General features: G+C 36.1%; 1 protein-coding gene across 1 annotated transcript; it reads right to left on the reverse strand.

The window, feature by feature from the left end:
* Positions 1–658: 658 nt before the first annotated feature.
* Positions 659–3,982, reverse strand: LOC149835705 (putative indole-3-acetic acid-amido synthetase GH3.6). Its single transcript, XM_090010633.1, has 4 exons — positions 3,633–3,982; positions 2,730–2,837; positions 1,806–2,602; positions 659–1,655 (listed from the first exon to the last, which is right to left on the reverse strand). Exons 1-4 carry the CDS (start codon positions 3,905–3,907, stop codon positions 1,111–1,113), a joined length of 1,725 nt encoding a protein of 574 aa, XP_089866759.1. The 5' UTR covers positions 3,908–3,982; the 3' UTR covers positions 659–1,110.
* Positions 3,983–13,731: the final 9,749 nt, after the last annotated feature.

Below are 13,731 nucleotides of genomic sequence, written 5' to 3' on the forward strand. Positions count from 1 at the left end.
AACAATGGTTACAGAGAGTTTGATTCTTGCACAATGGCCTAACACTTTTTTTACACTTGCAACCAGGATTATGATGCATTTAATATTATATATCCCTCTTAGACTAAGTTCCTCAAAAACAACCAGTGCTTAGGGCCATTAAGAACTTTTCTCAAACCAATGGCATATATTCATGGTCAGCAGCTTAAGTTCTCCAAACCAGCCTCATAGGATATGAGAAATAAAAGTTCTTTTTGGTTGAATAGTGATATCAAATTCTTTGTTTCCTTCAGTTTTCAGAAAGACTGAAACAAAGGATAGACTAGCTGGTACAGCATATAACAAATGACAGACAAGAAAGAATATAATAAGAAAATACATGATACAAGCACGGTTGAGTGCAAGCGTGAAGCACCATTTGTGTGCACATGTATACACATACTTTTGGCATGTAAATGATTCTGATCAGGCTCAATTAGTAATATAAAGTCCAAATACATGTATCTCATAAACTATTTAACCTTGTACGCTTTTCCCTTTATTCATTCATTCCACATTTATCCGGAGTCTATAAACCATGAGATTCTATAAATCTTTTCAAACAAGGTCAAGCTAAATAATTAGGTTCTTTTCCACTGTGACGTATGGAAAACTGCATCAAACATCATCGATTCAAACATTTTAGAAACATCACAACAAAAGCCAATGTATTGTCATTTAGGAGAAAATACAACAATCTTAATCATATAAGTGCAAACCTCAATTTTGGAAAATCAACACAAACAGGAAAAGTGCTTGTTTATATACAAAGAAAGAAAAAATTGTACTTATTTAAATACAGCACGCACAGCACAAGATAAAACCACCACGATATCATCATCGTCGCCGTCAAGCCACATCTCTCAGCCACAAGAAGACGCACGCATAAAGCATTCTTGCAATGGCATGTAGGTCAAAACCTCCATGAGCCATATTTGGCATAAAAACATCATGCAGAACCTATAAAGTAAGCCCAACTGAACAATGTCCTCTAAAAATAACAGCATAAACAGTGAAAATTATCTGAGAGAATGTGAGGCAGAAGTCGGTGTGCAGTTTGTGGCCTTGATCTTGGTATTGAACAATCAAATTTCAGCAGATGTTGCTAACGAACACACAGGAACTCAAGAACTCTATGATCTCTTTGTTATGAAGAATTGTTGGAGGCTTGTATTGACTGGCTATTGTTCCTCCCTCCAATGCAATCTCTAGTATGCGACCAAAGCTTCCTGGTTTTACAACAGAGACCTCTACAGAACCAAGATTGCCATTTATTCTCTGCATCTTGTGGATACTTCCCAAGCTATCATCTAAAATGAAAGAACATTTTCCAAGAGTAGAAACAAAATTCTTCATCTTGTCATCATTGGACAAGATAGTTCCTTCACTAGTTTCTAGAAGAATTACCATATGCCTCGGAGTTGATTCCAAATTTAAAAAACTGCTAAACTCTATAATCTCCACTCCAGCTTCATCTTTAATGATGGAACGGATACTTCTAATAGCAGAGAGCAAATCTCTCTCTGTTACAATGTCAGAAGGTGACCGTGGTGCTCTCATTACATAATCCACTTGAGGACAGGAGTTATGGAAACCAACCACTCTTACAATATCACCAAGACGGTATCGATACAATCCTGCAGGATGACAGAGGTAAAAAAAACAGCAAAGAAAAAACAAAAACAAATGTAAAAACGTTGAGATATCAAAAAAATCAAGAAAACATACATGTTCTTCCAGCCCTCCTAGCACTGAATTATGAGCTTGAAATAAAAACAATTTCATACCTTTAAAGGTCGTGACGACCAGTTCATACATCTTTCCAACCTCAACATCAGAAAAATCTTTTGTATCTTCAGCAGAATGAGCAGCAGAATCCATACTGAAAGGAAGGAATTCAAAATATGCTGCCATAGGAAGCAAAACAAATCTGCTGAGCTCTGGTGGTTGCATCTTATCTACATTAATTGCTACAGGGCATTCCGAAGAAAAGTAGTCCCCGCCGAGTATTGGCACATCCCCTGCATAGTACTTTAAGGTAGGATAATACTGCTCCATGATACCGGTTATAACACAACAAACATATTGTAAATTTGGCCACAACTTCGCCAAGATTCCACCCCATCCACCTGTCTCACATATCATTCGGATCCTTTCAGCAATACTAGGTTGGGGACCATCAAGGAATTCTTCCATGGATTCCCTGATTGCAGCATCTGTGATGTTCTCACTAACAAAACCAGATTCAATATCATCACAAAGTTGCTGCCACCTTGACTCCAGCATACGAAATGGAGCAATCAAGCCGGATGCATAGGGAGCTCTAATTGCATTTATCAAATCAGGCTTTCTCAGACCACAGAGAAGGTGACAATACATTTGTTGCTGGGTGTCAGTTCCTAAAAATATGGCATGAGGACTAATGCAAACAGAAACGAATCCGGCATTTCTCAGGTTCATAGCCGGGTTTCTGAATGGGTATGCGGAGGCAGCCATAACTTTTACCCCACCGGTAGTCTCCACGACATTCCCACCATACAGAAACCACAAGATTTTATTATTTGCGGATGTAGGAGGAAACAGCCTGAGATTCAACAAGGGAAAGAGAAAAAAGAACATGTAAGAGAGTAGTAATATAACTCTACATTTATGTCCCACAAGAAAGGAACAGAAGGAAAAAAGTAAAATAAGAGAAAACATAAAAGGCTTACTTTTTAATTACGGCAGCACTTGTCTGGTGGACAAAGTTCGATACATCTCTTGAATGCTTTGAATCAAAGTGTGGGATCATTTTCGGCCGAAACGAACCAGTGCCTGAACTGTCTCACAGTCACACGGTATATCCATTACAATTTCTTTCAAGCAATAAAATTTTCATTAATTGGTAGATGTAATAAACTCATCTTTCATTTCACCTAGATTTCCTCCAAATTCACAAGCACCTTCATGGATTTGCGAATGTAATGAAGAAAATGGATAACCAAAAAACAGAAAAAGGCTTCTAAAAATTAGGTTTCTGCGGAAAATTGACTCGCAGTCAACCAATTCCACTACTATTATCTTCTTCTCGCCAAACAAACTTTAAAGAAACAGAATCATAAGTTTTAAAAAAAAAAAAGGAATTTCGAACAGGAAAACGTCCTAAAACCATGGAAAGTCCGTGCACTTCAAATTATTTTTTCATTCATAGTTACAATAAAAATAAAATGCAAGTAGATGAGCACGATCCATCACCCTAAAAGGAAAAAAATATATCAGAGTGCGATCGATCAGCCGAATTTTGGACTCTGCAATTGGAATTTCAACTTGGTTCATGATTTCGGTTTTCTGATTCATCATTTCCTTAACATCTTGTAAAAAGATCCCAAATTCCAGGATTGAAGCTCCGAGGCCGATGGATCGAAGTTCAAAAACTCTAGACTATGAAAAAGAACGCAAACACTTCTACCCGATATCCACGTCCGCGAATTCACCGGCCCACGAATTCCAACTCACACTGGAATTCAAGCATCCAAACACATCCTTATGCAAAAAGGGCGCGTCCATAGATTACAGAAACTAGAAACCCTAGATCCACTCGATGTCAAGAAGGAGGAGGAGGAGGAAGGCGATACCTGTAGAAGAAGCACACGAGAGGGTCGACGGAGAGGAGAGGGGACCGATCGCCGTCGGCCATCCGGCCGATGAGGTCGGCGTAGTCGGAGTAGGAGGAGAGGGGGACGCAACGCCGGAAGGATGCCGGATCGATGCGGTTGCCGCCGAGGGATCGGCGGGTCAGGTACTCGACGGAGACGTTGCGGGAGAGGATCGTCTGGAGGGTCTCGATCTGGAGGAGTCGGGCGTCGCGGGTGCAAGCCTCCAGCCTCTCGATCGGGTCTTCTCCGCTCATCTCCGACGCGATCGGGACGGAAGGAGGGCGGCGTCGCCGGAATTATAGGCGTCGTCAGAATCCGACGGTGGTCACCCTTTGTCGTCCCTACTGATGTTGTTTGCTCAAGTCGGTTCTTGTGGTGTGTGTGTGGATGAGACCTGGGTGCTCGCGGTGTGCTCACTAGGCTCGTTTGGACCTGGACCAAATGTGCGTGCTAAACGCCCTCCAATTCCTGAAAAAATTCAATTTAACTCTATTATAAGCCTTTTATTCCAGTCCATCTTCAAACAATGAAAGGCTCGATTTCTCCATGAGCTAGTGACGTCACCTTGTGTTGGGACGTTGCAGGTTCAAAACCCAATGGTATAGTTGTATAACTGGTACGGGTCTGCCTAACCCCAGCTTGCTCTTTTTTTTAAAAAAAAAGAAAAAAAAAGGTGTAGACACCCCCATTTTGATCAAAATAAGTTTTCAAGAGAAAAAAAAAAAACTAGTTTTCTGAGTTCAAAATGGTCAGACACTTTAATTTTATTTTTTACCCTCAAAACCATGCATTTAGGCATTGCTTATTAAAGTATGAGGAGTCAGCTTTACAACACACCAAAAAATACTTAAATACGACACGTCGGATCAAAAGTTATGGTTAAAACAATACAAACTTTCAAAAATAAAACCAAGTTTGGTGCATGTTTGGATGATCTAAACCAGGTTTTAAAAAAACTGAGTACCTCCAGTTTTTTCAAAGCCTGGTTTACATCATGTTTTGAAAAATGAAATCCGGGCTACCCCCTCCAAAACAACCCCACGACCCCCTACCCCCCCATCCATCCCCTCTCCTCTTCTAACCAGATTTCAGGCCGGCCATCTCCGGCCATTTACCGGCGGGAAGGTGTCCGTCCTGGTACTGGCCGGTGTGAGTGGTACCGTGCCAAATATTTTCGGTCAGTCAACGACCGGAAATGGCAGAAAATTTGGTTTTTTATAGTCTGGATCCGCACAAAGATTTGTGCATTAAGCACCCCCATCACCCTTCATCAGGTATTGGGTTCCACACTTGACAGGCCCTGTCCCCAAGATGGAGGATGATCAGGTGCTTAATGTACAAATATTTATGCAATCATATTGTACCTGATCTTTTCAGGGGTTTTTTGTACTTTGCTGGTCTTTTGACCATTTTCCAGCCACCAGCCAGCCGGAAAATAGTTGAACATTTGTTTTTTTTTTGCCATTTTTGGCTGTTGGGTAGCGGGAAAATGCCCGGGCTGGCACCATCAGAGATTGGTGGCGCCATCTCAGGCCAGCCCAACCGTTGGGCAACTGGAAAATGGCAGAATTTCTTTTTTCCTTTTTTTTTTAAGTTGCCATTTCTAGACATTTTTTGGCCGGCCGGAAAATGGCCAGGATGGCATTGTCCTGTATAAGCGGTGCCATCTCAGCCAAAATGGTCAATCCCAATTCTTCAAACTTATGCAAAAAATACACATGCTTGAGAGTTGAAACTCCAAATGTTTTAATCGAGCTTGTGTGAGGAGCTGGTCATCTATGGCCATCCGAATGATATCATTGCTCTAGGAGGTGCCTCACACTTGTTTGTAAGCTTTTTCAATGATGCCTCTTTCTCTATGCACCTCCCATGCACTTCTCATAGAAAATCCTTTTTTATCTTCTCAATGTATCTCATCAAGTGAGTCCGGCCTCCACCTCTCTTCCTCTACCTCTCTCAATTGACCTGGAGGCATCCTGATCCTTCTATCTATCACCTTTACTCGCAGGTGCGTTTATTGATCCATCACATCCTTGACCTTGATCATATGCATTGTATTATAAAGCACATGTTTGGAATTTTTTGGCATATTTAGAATAATTGAGCCTCGTTTCATCCAGGGATCAAACCCAAATTCAGTTTTTTCTTCATTTTTCCAACTCCCAAGCAATTCCTTCCATCACCACTGTCGCCCCACTTCTCACTCCTTTACATCCATGTGATACCTGAATCAAGTGTTTGGAAACCCATATCTATTTTTTTTTTATAGATATTTGGCCTTCAACAATCTTGACCATGGGTTATCTTCTTCGTGGCAAACCTTTCATGTCAAATTGGCAAGTGTTGCATTGTTAGTTTCTTCCAATTTTTGAATTCCTAGCCCCCCTCATCCTTTGGCTTGCAAACCTCGTCCCACCAAAGCAAATAGGTGCACCTATGATCCCCCTTATCATGCCAAAAGAAGTTCTTAATTAATCTCTGTTTCTTTTATAATGGCTAATGGGAGTTTAAAACAACCCATCCAAAACTGAGGCACAGCTTCCAACACTGAATTTATTAGCATAAGTCTCACTGTCATCGCAAGAAGCTTTCCATACCATGTCTCAAAGTTTTACTTGAATCTTTGATGTTAGCTTGCACACAAGCCTTTCTTTATGGGCCCCTTAAACAAGTGGAGGCCTAGGTACTCCATGGAAAGGTTCCTCATCTGCCACCCGCTTAGTGTTAATGTTACAAACTCTTACATTAGGAAGGTTGAAAGGAATGAAGGTAGTCTTTTCATTGCTTACATAAAGACTTGACTGTTTCCCAAAATCCTTCGTCAACTCCAAAAAGTTACATATTGACTCTTTCTTATCTTGTATGAAGAATAGGGCATCACCTGCATAAAAGTTGTGTTGTTATTTTCTCTCTTTCACCTGGACCGGCCATATTCTATCCTTGGCTTAAGCTTTATGAAGTCTCTGAGATAATCTTTCCATGATGATCAAAAAGAGGTAAGGGGACATGGGATCCCCTTGCCTGATTCCTCTTTGGCTTTGGAAAAGTTTTTCCGATTCTCCATTAAGGATCATTGCAAATTTCAGGTTATAAACACATTGCATAATGATCTCAATCCATTTTTCTGCAAAGCCAAACACCTTCAGAGTGCTTTTCAAAATATGTCATTTTATTTTGTCATAGGCCTTTACCATGTCAGTTTTGAATAAGACACTTTTTTGTTTCCTAGATGTCATGGTATCCACTCTCATGTTTAATGAGAATGCAATTCTGAATAGATCTTCCTTTCAGAAAGGCCATTTAATTCTTGTTGATGACTTTCTCCAAAACTCCTCACATTCTATTCACCATTATTTTGGTGATCACTTTGTATATGAAATTGCACAAACTAATCGGCCATAATTGAGACTATCTATTGGCCCCTTCCTTTGATCAAAACCATGTTAGTCATATTCATCCTCTTGAGCATCCTTCGGGACCTGAAAAAATTGATTATTGCTTTCCCCATATCCTCTTCGACTATGTACCAGTATTTTTGGAAGAATAAACCCATGAAACCATCTAAGCTGTGCCCACTATCTGCATCAAGTTTGAAAACAACATGCTTAACTTCTTCTATGCATACTTCTTTGCTCATCTTCTCATTCTCCTCCTCTGACACCTTTACTCCTACCTCTTTATTGTCCTCCTACTACTACTCCCTGTTGCAAATATATTCTAAAAATAGTGCTTGGCATCCTTTTTGGTCTCCTCTAGATCTGATATTTTTGTTCCATTTTCCTTCACCAGTGTGGAAATACTCTTCATCATGATATTCCTATTAACCATTGAATGGAATAACACCTTCTTTGAGTCATTTGCATCTGGATTTCTATTTTTATATGTCCTCTTTTATTTGCCCTAAATGTTGGAGCTTATTCCTAAGCATTAACTCTTTTATGATTATATCATCTTCCTGGTCTGTCCTATCTTGCTAAGAGCCCTCTAACTCTTTTTTCACTACTTTGATTCGAGTTGGTAAAAAACTCTTAGTTTTTTTTAACGACCCTGATTTATAAGTCAATTTTTCTCATAAATTTAAAAAAAAATAACAAAATATACAAATCGAGATTGTCATAATTACTGTATCAAACCATATACTTAACTAAATTACAGAAATTAGAGTACATTAATACCAATTGAATTGAATTAAAATAAAGTTCATATTGTCCATTTATCCAGTTACAAAACCATTCCTAAAATTCAATGTTCAAGCCAACCAATCTCTCCAAACACAAAAAACCAAAACCACTACCTCGATAGGCAGTGTGAAAAGTTTGTGAACAGCTGAATAATGTAGGATCACTCAGCCTCCTCAGAACCAAAAAATTATTCAAGTAAAGAGATCAGACAACCTGAACTTGAGTAGGCTACATACTAGTATAATGTACGATATAAGAACACATTCAAACACAACATCATATATCAGTCATGTAATCACACATCTTAGCAGTCCATAGCATAAAAATCAAGCTAACAACTAAAATAATAACTCAGTTATATGTACATCCATTCTTGCTAAGTTTTACATTAAAACAATAAATTATGCATATGCATGAATATTTGCAAAATGCATGAACATATACAATATGCACGAACTTGCCATTTCAGTGTTGTGAATCATTCATGCATGAATAACTTTTTAGCTTTACTTATTGCTTTTTTGCTTAAATGATACATGTCATGTTTTATCTATATGCAATTCACAATCTTGTTTTACTCAACAATATTTGCCTGTGGGCACAATACAGACTCTCCTAGATAGAGGTACAACCCAGGTTTATATTTTCAAACAATTATGTCTTCTTAACTAACATGATGCCCCAATTGTGCATACTTCGGAGAGCGAATATAGATTTTATAGAGAGAGTTTTCAACTCCTACAATCCTGATATATCAGATTTTTCTCATGAGTCTTACCTACCACATCACAGAAAAATCATGTTAGTTTCTCTGGTTACTAGTCATGTGGATGGGAGACAAAAACAACCTTACATGCTAAGTCAAATATCTCGCATAATCGTCAATACCATGCTTACTCTCTCAATAAGCCCCAAGAGAACTAATTTTATTTTGATTTCTTAATTAACTCTCTCGTTAAACATGCCAATGCAATCATGCAACCACATTCAGTATTCATATGCAATAATATCCATAGCACTCTATGCATGCTTTTGATTAGTCTCTACTATAAAATCAATACAATAATGCAATCATTATGCATTTACACAGTCAAGGTAGGCTAATCATTGATATTTATGTATGCCCAATTAAATCAGTAATGAAATGCATTCATTTAACATCCATATCAGTTCAATATCTCATTTAAGCATCAACAAACATGATGTATAAAGTAAAATGTAAGCCAGAATCAGTATATGTCATATTGTGCAGTTCAGATCTCTATTAAATCGATTTTGGAAAATCCACCAAAATCATAGGAACCGAATTTAACTCTCAAAAATTACTAGGATTGCCCCCATCATCTTAGCAATACAATCCAAGAAACAGAATTGTAAAATTCATTGTAATAAAATCGAAAAAAATTTAGAACTAAACCTTATTTAGAAAAAATGTCAAACAGATCATGTTAATTGCAAAAATTTAATCATGTTTAAGGAATTTCTCAAGATTTTATAGAAAAATCTTTTGACAAAATTCTTTTTACAGAAGCTTGTTATACATGTTACATTTCACCCAGATTTTTTACAATTTATTTTGATTAGTTTTGATTAGGGTGTTAGTGTTTTCAAAATCTTTGTTCGAAATAGTCTTCCTGACAGGGCAGAAAACTTGTGCTTTGTTGCAATGGACATTTCAACCTTAAAACTAGACCAAAAAGAATGAATCAACATTTTAAATTCAAGCTCTGTATGTGTAAAATACTCCAGTAGGTTTATTTTTATTTATTGACCTCATTTTTATAGAGATATTGATTTTTTGAATTTATCCAATATTGTTTTAAAGTTCTAATTTGAATTTCTTGTAATATTTATTTAGTTATTTAAAACCCACAAAAACTTTAATTCGGGTCAATCCATTTGGGTTTAACCCTTATGGATTTCGAGTCTCTTTTAAAATCCTTATTTAAAAAAAATGATTTCTTACCTCCTATTATACTAAATAACTATATTAATTCTAAATAGTTTATAGTTTTGGTACTTCTCAAAATAATAATTATTTGATTAAAACATTTTTTCATAACTTATTTTATGACCAAAATACCCTTTTTAAGATTTTTTTTTGAAAACCATCAAAATGTATCTAGTTAAGTTCAAATCACCTAAAAAACACTCAGATGGGTTTATGGCTCGCTAAAACCATTATTGTGCATGATAATTTAAATATTTAACAATATTTTGTCTAAAATAATTTTTAAAATAACTATTGTACCTCTGTTGATCTGAAATGAGTAATTGAGCATGTACAATACCAATACTTGCAAATAAAAAGTAAAAATATATTTTTAATTCAATGATAAAGCTAAATTTTATATTTATTTAAAATCTCAAAATTTTACAGGTTTTATATTTGGTTTATTGATGCCTGTTTTCCTAGCAGCCTTTTGAACCTTTTCTTTTCCCATTTCTTTTGAAGAGAGCAGCCTTTTGAAGCTAGTCATTACTTGGATAGTCACGACATGGTTGAGGCAGAATGAGAAGGTGGGGTCTTTAATTGCCCAACTAGGATACCCAAATTAATAAATTGACTTAAGATGGTGCTCATTTACTTCAATCTGGCTATGACTTGTCATGCCATTACCTATTGCATGCTTTCATAGAAGATCTGATATGCCTAGGGATCTGATATGGTTGAATATCCGTTCTATGAACAGAAATAACTTTAAGTAACAATAAGAATATGCATTCAGATCGTCCAGATTCATCATTCATGTTTGTTCAATTGGATTATTTTCATATTCAGGTTGGGTTTGGATAAGCATTTTATGTCAAATCTGGAGTTGATATGAATCAAAATAAGCTTATTTTTGTTATAGTTTTTCTTGATCTAGTATTATCATATATATGTATTTTAGATTATTCAATCTCTCCTCCTCAGATCTGATTTGGATCTACTATTTACATTTCATATTTGAATTCAGATTCAGCACGAAGCTGACCTGTTTGCACATGTAGCTTTGCCCATGGGCAACCTTGCCATATTTAATTGTATCTTCAAATGAATTGACAATGCAATGGACCTAAAAATCGTAAGGTAAAACAATTAATTTTTATCAGCTTAAAATGGAGAAAACAGTTCATGAGGACCTATTTAACAAATACGATAATATTTCAAAAACATCGATGTTTTTATCACAATATTTTAGAAGATGATGTAATTGAAAAAATATTATTATTTTACAAACACGACATTCTATCACGAAAATAACGTGATAAAAATGTTTTTAAATATTATTGATGGTGTTATCACTTTTCTTTATATTTCTATAGTTACTGGTATTTTTCTGAAAAATGCCATATTTTTCAATAAAAAATCATGACTTTGAGAAACAAAACAGAAAGAAAAAAATAGAGTGAAACTCAAAATAATAAGGATTATAGGTATCAGAAAACAAAATGGATATAAGAAGCGATAAATGAAGCAAAAGCGGAGAAGTGAGTGCTTAAAATAGTATAATGCATAACGCGGGAAAGTGATTACTAAAAAATAGTATGAAGTGGGAAGTAGGATATAGTTGTGAAGCGAAGATGCAAGTGCATGAAAAATGAAATGGAATCAAATAGAAAGCAATATAAAGTGCAGGCAGAAGCAAATAAAAAATAACATGAATACAAGTATAAAAATGATATAAAACCAACATGCAAGCTTATTATATAAAAATTATTATTAATTTTTAATATAAAAGTTATAGGAAGTAAGGAGAGCAGCTAGTGAGAACTGATAAGAAGCGAGGAGGAAAACATTAAGAAAGCGAAAGAGAAAGGATTTAGGAAAAGATATGAAAGAGGGCTTCCCACTAAAAGCAATCAAGTTTCTTATATTTTGGAAGGAAATTTTCCAAAGCTTCACCTTATTTCATGGAAGTGAGGAATTTTCACTTCAGAAGCAAGCTTCTCCATGTATCAGGAAGCTTCCTGTAGCTACAATCTGGACAGTGACACAACCTATTTATTTAACATATATTAGTAAATGTTTTTGACATGATAATAAGCTGAAATGCTTATTGATGGCACCTACATAGAACCATTATCAATAGATTGGAAACAATTAATTTAATTGTAATTGCTAACTTTCACCCATTCCAACAGGTCTAGACTGGTGTATCTTCTCCTCCCGCAATGCTTTTGGAACCCATCATCTCTCTACGAACATGATGGTTTTGTCCTCCTCTCGGCAATGAATTTTCTATATTTAAATGCATTTTTTAAAGTGCTAAAAATCAATGGTCCACAATACCTTGTATTGTAAAGTTTTAAATGCATATGAGCCCGTTGATTTTTTATGTTTCAAAAAATATGTCTTGATGTTGTAGAGTCATCGTGTAAAGCATATTTCTTACTAAATAAATTATAAACAAATATATATGGTTCAATCGGTGAAACATACTAACATTAGCATTAGAGAAGGATCGTCATTGGTTGTAGATTTTGAATCTTCTTTTGATTGGACAGTCCCTCTCACTCCACACACACACACACACACACACATATATATATATATATATATATATATATATATATATATATATATATATAAAAGATGGGTGTATCATCAAACACTTCGTCAGACACGTTTTCGCCTCTGATAGTTTAAGATCAGCCGCGAAAAGGTCATTTTTTTAAAGGACCTTTTAGCGGCGGTTACACAAGATTAACCACTTGATTTACATAGATATAAGCTCCAAAAACAAAATTTTACCTTTGAATCCTATTTAGCATATTATATTTATTACTTTTATGTATTAAAGGTGACTCAAATATGGTTTGTCATTTTTAAACCACCCTTGTTTTCATGAATTAAAAAGAGCCGTTGGTTTTCACCATCTCAAAAATAAAATCTCATGTCATGTTTTATATATTAAACATGATAAAGCTATTTTACATAGTAAATAAATCATGCTAAACCTATCTGTACAGTTTTTTTTAAAGAAAAAACATCTGTATGGTTACAGTTAGGTGCTTAGATCTATGTAAACAAGAGCGTGAACCACTGTATGGTATTATGGTTCAGAACCATCGTATAGTTTTCCTATACATATGTGTGTGTTTCTTGTGTATATGAATCCATAGTGTTGTGTTTGTCACAGGACTCTAACTCTAAGCTCTTCCTTGTTCTTAACACACTTGGTTGCCATTCAACCAGCTGCATAGTTTGAAAGTCGATTTGCTTTATTTTGTTTCCCAACTATGTCAACTTGGATGCCGTACATCAAAGGTTCTCTTTGAGGCCGTAGCAGCTAACAAAAAAACCAATAAATTAATATTAGCTATTTTGAAAACCAGTACAAATTTTCTTATACCGTTAGGCCAAAGAATAGAGCCTTCCACTTCCAAGTAGGGGTGCAAATGGGCCAGACTCGGGCTGGGTCTTGCCAGATCCTAATCTGAAACCGAAATGTGAGTAGTAGATACAAATTACTTCAAATCAGATCAGAGGAGGTAAGATGACTTTAAAATGCTGATCCAAAATTGACCTGATTCAATCCCGATTGAACAGATCCAAATAAGATCTGAATACACATTTGGATTTTAATTAAAGGATCCATATCCAGAAATAGTATGTCAAACTTGGATCAGATATCTAAGCATATCTGATCCGTTTGCAGCCCAACTTGGTCTCTCGGAATGGAAGAATGACAAAGGGGTTAGGTGAGTTCTCACGATAAAAGCACTTTTTTGTTTAAATGCCTAATTTTTTTTTCTATAAGATTGTATATATGTTCTTTTTTTGTACACCGATATTCTTCCAAGGTTTTACCATGTTGCAAAGATTTTTCCTCACCGACTTTTAGTCTAGGGAAATGGTGAGAGACCGCTCCCACCAGACCGAGGGAAGTCGGAGTCAGTCACGCCGGAGG

The sequence above is a fragment of the Nuphar pumila genome, chromosome 6 (genome assembly GCF_984573655.1).
Source record: "Nuphar pumila chromosome 6, dmNupPumi1.hap1.1, whole genome shotgun sequence".
In the NCBI taxonomy this organism is placed as follows: Eukaryota; Viridiplantae; Streptophyta; class Magnoliopsida; order Nymphaeales; family Nymphaeaceae; genus Nuphar; species Nuphar pumila.

What these genes read in the sequence shown, in the direction of transcription:
- LOC149835705 (XM_090010633.1), bottom strand. Translation starts at nt 3,907, where the DNA reads ATGAGCGGAGAAGACCCGATCGAGAGGCTGGAGGCTTGCACCCGCGAC. An exon ending in CTCGTGTGCTTCTTCTACAG is followed by an intron (nt 2,838 to 3,632) that starts GTATCGCCTTCC and finishes ACTGTGAGACAG; the next exon opens with TTCAGGCACTGGTTCGTTTC. An exon ending in GGTCGTCACGACCTTTAAAG is followed by an intron (nt 1,656 to 1,805) that starts GTATGAAATTGT and finishes GTCATCCTGCAG; the next exon opens with GATTGTATCGATACCGTCTT.